Here is a 9117-nt window from a genome sequence, read left to right as displayed (position 1 = left end):
ATCAAAGGGCTAGGATACTAGAGTTATTGGAAAACAAGGGTCATGATTGGCGCTTTTTTAATCTGTCCTATATTTAAAATAAATTCGAAGTTGTTTACTTTAAAATGTTTTTATAAGAATGGAAAATGAAAATAAGAAAGAAAACCAAATCTCAAACCTGGGCTAAAACTGTAGGCCTCAATGTGCCTAATATTTAGCTGGGCCTTATCAGCTAGTAGTATCACATTTGCTCACTTCTAACGAGTAGCCCAAAAAAGCACTGCCCCCATCGTCTTGTCTGAGTCGCCGGCGGGCGTGGAGGCGGCGATGCTGCGGACGGTGCTGCGCCGGGGAGGAGCGGCCATGAAGCAGTCCGCGTTGGCCGAGGGATCTACGGGGAATCTTCTCCGGCTGAGCGTGGCGGAGCGGGAGCGCTCTCGGCGGCGTCGGCGCGACCCGGCGCGCGACGAGTTCTTCGTGCCGACGCCGGAGTCGCTTGCCTGGCTGGACTCCGTTACCCTGCCCATGATCCTCACCGCCGCCGCCGTGGCCCTCTTCACCAAGCTCCTCATGATGGTATCCCCCACCCCCATGACGGTGTTCCCTAGGGTTATTTTACAGATGCAGCTGCGATGCGTTTGACTGAACATAAAGTTTATTTCATTTAAGATTGAACACAGAGTTAATAATTTTATCAGAGTACTGTGTATACGTGAAACCTTAAGCTGAATCATGGCGCGTTAGCGGATATTTTGGATTGCAAGATATGAGCCTGTAGAAATGTAACCTCTAGGAACGAGCAGTGTATTAGAGGTGTCCATTAATGCTAGTGCTGTCAACGGTGCATCGAATACATTCACCGAAGAGATATTCCAGGATTTTAGTCGGTGAAATGCTCTTCTATCTATGGTAGAATAGTGAACAGAGCATGTCTAGTTTTTGGTTATGCAGGTGTAGTTATTTTTCTTTGATATTACAATCTGACTACCCCCCCTGCTAGTGGATTATTTCAAAAATATATTGTAAGATTTAATGTTAGTTATTTCACGAACTAATCGTAAGACTGGAAATGGTTTGGGCTGAGACTAGGTTTTCCATTTGGTTTCTATTTAGTTTGTCTCGGATTGGTCAGAATGGACTGAGCTGGTGGAGTGGTTCGGTTTGGGTTGGATTAGTTTGGTTTGGCCTGCAGCTCTGCGGTCATAGATTGTTTCAAACCATGGACCGGATCCCATTGCTGAAAAAATGCGACGCGAGAGCTGAAAGGTCTTGAGGGTCACGAATCATTACGGGCCAACTACTTGGTTTAGGGCCTCTACCACCACCTTTGGCCAGCGATTCACCCGCTGCCGCTGGCCAGAGCTTCCTCCGCCCCCTATGCTGACTGTCTCTCCTCGCCCGTTACCCCACAAGCAAAAGACATCGCTGCTCGCCAAGTCCCAATTGTAGCCACTGCTGCCGTTTTTGAGCCTCCTCCGCTGCCGGTTTGAGTCAACTCTGCGACAACCCGATTTGACTCGCAAGCAATGCTACTTAAACCGTGTTATGGTAACTCATGTGGTAAATTGTGTTGTGCTTGAGAGAACGTATAGTCAGTTTGTAGAGCTTCAAAGAGAACTGTTTCCTTGAATGTCCGAACTAGTACTTGGGATTGTTCTAGAAAAATTGTGACTGTTATAGTTAGGTTGGTTTAGTTTTCCTTACAGGGAAAATTTGGTCGATTGGTTAGGGACTTAGGGTGGGTCGTCCTTTCGTTTTCAATTGATCTGGGTTGCATTCAATTTGGTTTCGAGGCCATTAGCAGCCTTATGATCACCTTTCTTGATATCATAAGATATTTTCATCCTTGTCTTGTAATCATCAAACTTTCTGTTTGAGGCCAGATTATATACCTACTGCATATTTTGCATGTCAATCAAATAACTTAGTCAACAATATTTGCTTGTATATTTCAAGCAAAATCTTGTTTGTGTTCAGAATTGGTAGTTCTGAATCTTAGTTGCATGTTTTCTGGGTAGGAACATGAAGCTACAGATCAAGAAAGGAGAGAGCGCAAGATAAAGAACAGTCACCCTGAGCAGGGAACAGTGCGGATGCTTTCACGTGAAGAATGGGATGAAATCCAAGAAGTCAGGCCAAGGACTCCCTTTGAATCAAAGTTAGCCCGTCCACAAGCCCGCTTAAGAACAGGGGAACCAATGCGTCTGGTTAGTGTTTGACAGAACTTCATTATCAGCTCATCAATGCATTTTCATACACTAATTATGTGATAATTTATGGTGTTTTATATCTTTGCAGAGTTAGTTTACTTGATCCACTGTCTTACTTCCATGCTGAAAAGAGATTTATTGATGATTCACCGTAGATTGCACTTTTCTATGTTACAACAATTTACTGCTATAGTTTTTTATAACTAGCATGGTCACTTGTGCATTTCTGTGACCAGGCTTGTTACATATGTTACATATTTTAACTAACTTAGATTCTAGCACACTACTGGAATATTCTAGACTTTCCTAGGAGACTACTACTAATCTCCAATTCCCCTAGAGCATTCTAGACTCTACTAGAGTACTATTACACTAATCTTAGATTCCAACAATTTTCAGTATATCTTTTCATTAAATGTAATTCTCAAGGCATTGGTCACTCAGACATGCTGTTAGTTTAATGCAAGGCTATACATATTGGATCACTTTTCCATATATATTATTTATGTATGTGTGATCAATATTACTTGTTCTCCTTTACCAACACCTCTTTTAATTCTTCATTGTTGATATGTTAGTCGCAATGCACGTCTTTTCTAATATGCTTACCTGCATCGTCAGCTAATTCAGTAGCTGCTATCTCGATACATTTTAAAGGTCTGGAACTAACTTTCCTTTAGAGCTTGTGCCCAGACTTGTCGTGTCATCTCTGCCTTATATTGATGATTCTTTTACTGTTCTATATTCAACAATATAGTGCTATATTTAGGCGGTTATATTTGTTGCATCGTGCACATATTTGGCATACCTTGTGTCCTTGTCAGTTATTTGGTTATATACTTCATGATTCGATTGATAGGAATTCCTCTAAAGTAGTATAATAGAATCTGTAGCTTAAAAGATATCTCAAGGAAACATCCTTTCTGTTTTCAGTATATATTTTCATCGAATGTATTAGTTCTCAAGGCATTAGTCACTCAAACATGCCATTAGTTTAAAGAAAATCTATACACATTGTATCACTTTTATATATATGTATGTATATGTGATCAATTTGACTTGTTCTCCTTTAGCCGCACCTCGGTTCATGCTTCATTGTGGATAGGTTAGGCCGGAAGGCACTTCTTTCCTCATATGTGAATCTTACCTGCATCCTCAGCTAATTCAGTAGCTGCTATCTCCATACCTTTTTGAGGTCTGATACTAACTTTTGATTTAGAGCTTATGCCAAGACTTATCCCGTCATCTCTGCCTTATATTGATGATTCTTTTACTGTTCTATATTCAACAATATACTGTTACATGTTGTGCATATATTTGGCATACCTCATGTCCGTGTCAGTTATTTGGTTATATTTTTCATGATTTGAGTGATATGCATTAGTACAATAGAACCTGTAGCCAAAAAGATATCTTAGGGAAACACACTTGCTGTTTTCTATCTTTTCACTGATTGTAGTAATTCTCAAGGCATTACTCACTCAAACATACCTTCAGTTAAAGCAAGGCGTATGCATATTTTATCACTTTTCCATATATGTATGCATGCGTGATCAATTTGTTTTGTTCTCCTTACCCGCACCTCTTTCCATGTTTCAGTGTTGATAGGTTAGGCTGCAATGCATCCTCATACTTTTAAAGGCTTGATCCATCTTTCGCTTTCGCTAAGAGTTATCTTCACATCTCTCCCTTGTAGGAGGATGCCAAGGACTGGGCTATTGATGTGCTCACGGATGCCTTCACTCGAGCAGAAGAGAGTGCTAAGCGAAAGTGATTCGGAAGAAACGTACGCATCCAGTTTGGAGTTTTGTTTGGACGAAACACCTGGGAGTTCTCTTGAACCCACATTTCATGTTCTGTTTTGAAGCTTGAGTATCTGACTCCCTGTAAATGCGAACTCCTGCAAAGCTGGTATTCTCGAGAAAACTCCAGCAACGCTGCGATGAATTACGGTAGCTAGAATAACACTTCCTTGCTAGTAATAAGTAGACTTTCCTTTTGGATCTGTGCCGAAGCCTGCACTGTTCGACTTGATGAATTCATCAATTTACTAAATTCTGATTAAACTGGGGCTCTATGATTTCAACACTTCCTTATGATTAATCCCAGGCATGCCTTCGTTTCGGAGGTCTTGGCACCTTAAACTACCGTACTCACCCAATACTTAATTGAAGTCCTTGGCCATTGTAACTTCACATATGTGCAACTGTCACATGGCTAACTGATGGTGGATCAGAGTACACCTGGGCAAAACTCGGGCCAGGCCGGGTTTCGGGCCAAGCCCGAAGATAAAATGTCAAGCCTGATCATCAGACATGCCTTTCTTTTTTTGCCATTTGTGTGCCACTGCAGGGAGTTCTGTGCTGCAAGAGAATATTTTGGTTGAAACCAAATTCAGCATGAACAAGTATATAGTACTCTCTCTGCCCCATAAAAATTGTTTGAGATTTATCTAACTGCTCCAGTGATTGCCATCGATCCGTGAGCGTGAATCTTGCTCGCCAACCCGGCCTGGTTCACGTGACGACGACCGACTGACCCGGCTGCTTGCCTGCTTGCTCCAAATTGGTGACCTTCCCTGGTTGCGTCGGAGAAGCCATTCGATCAATCAAGTCTTTGCTCTCACCCTTGTCCTCGTCCTATTGTCGAGCAGACAAGTCTCGTGCTCTCGAGATATCTCTCTCGCTGTCTGTCTCTGTTTTTCTGCATCTCCGTCACCTGTTTCGCCTCTTTTTTTTTCTTTTTTTTTTTTTTTTTTTTTTTGAAACGAGGGCAAAAGCTTTGCCCATTCATTGATTAAGCAAGAAGTTTACAAGAAAGAAAAGGTTTTAGACATAATACAAGTTTACTCTCGCGGCATCAAATTACTCAAATTTTTAGCACCCGCTAAAATCCAAAGTGTAGCTTCTTTTTTAATCCTCTCGAAGACGACTTGCGAGGGGGCGTGCTTGTTCTTGAAAACTCTATCGTTTCGCCTCTCATTCGCTGGACGTGGATTGGAAACAAATACGTATGTGGAGCAGGAGACGACTGGCGATTGAAAGGACGAGGCAGGAGATCTTGACGTACGAGCCCTTTTTCTTTTCTCTAAGCGCCACCAGATTGCACAAGGGCCACGATAGTGAGCACCTCAAGAATATGGAGCGCAGCAAGTGATGCTGACGACTGCGAACATCGTGGCATCTTCTCTCCAAACTGTTTTCCACGATCAAAGACCTGCTCTTTGGATGATGATGATGGCTTTGTAGTATTTTGGTGATCAAGTATTCGTGTTGGATTTGTCCCATGTATATCCTAGGATCTTTTCTTTTGTGTGTTTTTGTAACATGATACTTTCCTCGTACATGCCGATACTCGTAGTGGGTGTTCGATGCTGAACACTTGCAGCTTGTTTGCATTTCTTTTGCTATGCAAGTAACGAAAGGGAGAGTAGCCTGATTTTAAAGAAGTGCCACGAGAATCTATTGGTACCCATTAACAGACAGACACTGTAGGCTGCTAAGCGATCTCCCTCGGTATTAAGTACTCCAACCATGGACCGAGCTAAGGAGAAGACAAGGTCTCTTTCCTGTTTATGTTCCACCGTACGAGTATTAAAAAGCAGTGGTATCATCCTAGTACGAACAGCAGTCCGGCCGGGGTCGTGGCAAACAAGCATCTACTAGTAATCGCTATCTCCCGATCTCGATCGTCAAGGCGACAAGCAATTCGATACTCCTACTTACCAATTCAAAATTTTCTGGTGCTTTAATCAAGTCGATCTCCTGCAGGGCAGCCCCACGGCTGCTATCAAGAACTCCCGTTGCTTAATCACGTGCCTAGCCAGCCGCGCTGCAAAAGTCGGAACCCTGATAGTGGACAGCGCATTGTCTAACATAACATGGCCCCAGGTGTTCACTCATCGTCGACCGATACAAGTTTCTCGCGGCTTTGGATAGATGCAGAGGGAGTCGTGTTGACCCCGGCGAGGCGGCGACGACTCAATTATCGGCCCACCCGTGACGGTGGCGTGTGCGTCAGGCAGGGAAATGATATGGTGTTGCCCGCCGGTGAGTCTGCCCCTCCACTTCTCCTCCGATCACCGCTTTGGCGTCACAAGAGAGAGGGCAACTACAGTTCTCGTTTGTGCGTGTGTTTTAGTCCTAATCCTAATGTTCTAAGTTTTTGAGTTTCCTTAGTCGGCGTCTTGATGGGGCCGATGTCAAAGGTGCCAGGAATAATGGTCTTTCAGCCTATGCTCCTACCCGTTGAAGGTGTTAGAGCATCCCCACTCGTCTCCCCGACGAGGCTCCCGAGCGACGATTTTCCCATCCGGACGGCGTAATTCGGCCCAGTCGTCCCCCCGGTTTCTCGATTTCGTCCGGATTCGGGCCTAAATCCATCCGGCGAACCCACGCCAACCCCGGTCCCCGGGGGTTCTATCGGGGAGTCCGGACGAGTGAAAAGCGGGGAAGGGCCCGATCTGTCGGCGACTCGACACACGAACCCCACCGCCACCTCGCTCAAAATCTCCCCCACCCCTCGTATATCTCTCGCCGCCGGCACCACCCCGCCGGCTTGTTGCCCAGACTCCGCCGTCTCTCCTTCCCCACCTGCCTACATTCCGCCGTCTTTCGACGACGGCCTATCTGGCTGCTCCTCCGCCGGCCTGTTTTCCGACGACGGCCTACTCCTCGTCGTTCGCGGCTCGGCTTGCCTCGACCACGCCCGTCAGGTGTTCGTCCATTTGCCTCGCCGGTCATGGACTCGGACGAAGAGGAGGAGCAGATGTTCGTCGAGCTTATGCGAGAAGAGATGGCAGCCGCCGTCCAAGAAGAGGAGCACATGATGATCCGCGGTTGCTTATCAAGCATGTACGTCGGGGTGGCAACTGGTCGACGTGGTGGGTCGGCACCAGGTTGCCGGAAGTGCAAACCGAGACAGCGAATGGAGGGCTACTGCATGTTGTACGCCGACTACTTCGCCGACAATCCATTGCACGGTGAGACTGTTTTCAGGCGTCGTTTCAGGATGAGCAGAAGCTATTTCTGCAAATTGTGTATGCCATCCGAGACTTTGACCCCTACTTCAGATGCAAGGCGGATTGCACTGGCTTGGTCGGATTTTCGTCACTGCAGAAGTGCACAGTGGCTATGAGGATGCTGGGGGTGATGGTGCAGATGACTATCTTCGGATGACGGAGTCCACCGCCCTTGATTGTTTCTACCGGTTCTGCAGGGCCGTCATAGCAGTGTTCGGGGACTTTTACTTGAGATCACCCACTGTCGAAGACACTCAGAGGATCCTTGAAACAAATGAAGCTAGGGGTTTTCCAGGGATGGTTGGAAGCATTGACTGCATGCATTGGCAATGGAAGAACTGGTCCGTTTACGTGACAGGGAATGTACAAGGGTCACAAAAAAGGCTGCACTTTGATACTTGAAGCAGTGGCTACCCATGATCTCTGGATTTGGCACTCTTTCTTTGGTATGCCTGGATCCAACAATGACATCAACGTCCTAAACTGCTCCCCGATCTTTTCCAAGCTTGTTGAGGGTCATGCTCCCCCGGTGAACTATGTGATCAATGGTCGGCACTACAACAAAGGATACTACCTTGCAGACGATATCTATCCAAAGTGGGCAACATTTGTGAAGACTATCTCGAAACCTAGCACCCCCAAACTTTGCGGGTTTGTCAAGAAACAAGAAGCTTACCGAAAAGACGTCGAGCGTGCATTTGGTGTCCTCCAGCAGAGATTTGCTGTCGTCCGGTTCCCCGCTATGACTTGGTCCAAAGATCAGATGTGGGAGGTGATGAACTATTGTGTGTGCTTACACAACATGATTATTGAAAATGAGCGAAAACATCATGTTCCTCTGGCTGAGCAAGAAGCACCATATGAGAGAGAGGATCCTCTTGCACAGCCTAATCACCAAGTGCCGACATCATGGGCCGCCTTCATTGCTATGCGCCAGGAGATTCGAGACTCTACAATGCATCAACAGCTCCAAGATGATCTGGTGGAGCACATATGGACGCTCCGAGGCAACGCCGACGCCAACTAGTCTGTCTTAATTTGTTTCAAAACTTGTGAAATTGTGTGCTTCATTTGTTTCAGCACTTATTAAACATTGTACTGATTTTCGCCGATTTTGTTTCAGCAATTTTCTGACTCTTGTTCGCCGAACTTGTTACATTTTATGTCGAATTTGTTTGAAATATGTCAAATGGGCGAGGTTGGGGGTTTCCTGCCGGGGGGGGGGGGGGGCGGCTGGAACTTCGGCGCTCCCTAGGCCAAATTTTCGTCCAATCCGGACGAAAATTTTGCCGGATTTGGGCGTGGGGAGCGCCAACGAGTGGAGATGCTCTTACTGTAATCGGAGAAAGGCTTGTAGAGTCTAAACTGCTGGAGTGGCTTTGATCTAGTGTTGCGTCTTGTTACAGTCACCACAAGCAATAGAGACGGAAGATAAATCAAACCAACATAGCACATGGATTTTTAACTTGGAAAATCCCTCCAGCAATGAGACGAAAAAGTTATAAGCACCACCCAACAAAACTTTACTATCGTGGAGAGAGTTTACACAACATCAGGAGACTTCACCGATTCAACTTATCCCAGGTGGCGGCTTAGGTTTTACGATCCACACTCGGTCCACCCCTCTCGGCGACAGGTTTCTTTCCTCTTGTCAGAAGTTAGCATTTATATGAATTTGGATCACAATATAACATGTCTTGACGTGGCGACGGAGATGGGCTACACTTGCAGTACGGTGGTGTTAACTCTTGCTGGTCTGCGGAAGACGGTGGGGATTCCAACGCCTGATGAAGGGCGGGGTGTCGGCGTGTCGCTGGCCGTGGATCCAACATAAGAGGCACAGAATGTTCCTTCGATCGATGTTCTTTATCAGGCTAGATCTAGTCTTATGGAGCTAGTTTTTTTTCT

The 9117-nt window shown here is 45.7% G+C and overlaps 1 protein-coding gene across 1 annotated transcript; it reads left to right on the top strand.

Annotated features, from left to right (window-relative positions):
• The first annotated feature begins 227 nt into the window (after window positions 1–227).
• On the top strand, window positions 228–4255 carry LOC127301987 (uncharacterized). The gene is made up of 3 exons (XM_051332311.2): window positions 228–555; window positions 1998–2186; window positions 3886–4255. The coding sequence occupies exons 1-3, from the start codon at window positions 307–309 to the stop codon at window positions 3961–3963; spliced, it is 516 nt and encodes a 171-aa protein (XP_051188271.1). The 5' UTR covers window positions 228–306; the 3' UTR covers window positions 3964–4255.
• Window positions 4256–9117: the final 4862 nt, after the last annotated feature.

Source organism: Lolium perenne, chromosome 5 (genome assembly GCF_019359855.2).
Source record: "Lolium perenne isolate Kyuss_39 chromosome 5, Kyuss_2.0, whole genome shotgun sequence".
Classification (NCBI taxonomy): Eukaryota; Viridiplantae; Streptophyta; class Magnoliopsida; order Poales; family Poaceae; genus Lolium; species Lolium perenne.
This window is presented reverse-complemented; position numbering and strand designations above follow the sequence as displayed.

Coding starts and splice junctions, on each gene's coding strand:
- LOC127301987 (XM_051332311.2), top strand. CDS start 307: ATGCTGCGGACGGTGCTGCGCCGGGGAGGAGCGGCCATGAAGCAGTCC. Junction 556..1,997: donor TCACCAAGCTCCTCATGATG/GTATCCCCCACC, acceptor TTTTCTGGGTAG/GAACATGAAGCTACAGATCA. Junction 2,187..3,885: donor CAGGGGAACCAATGCGTCTG/GTTAGTGTTTGA, acceptor TCTCCCTTGTAG/GAGGATGCCAAGGACTGGGC.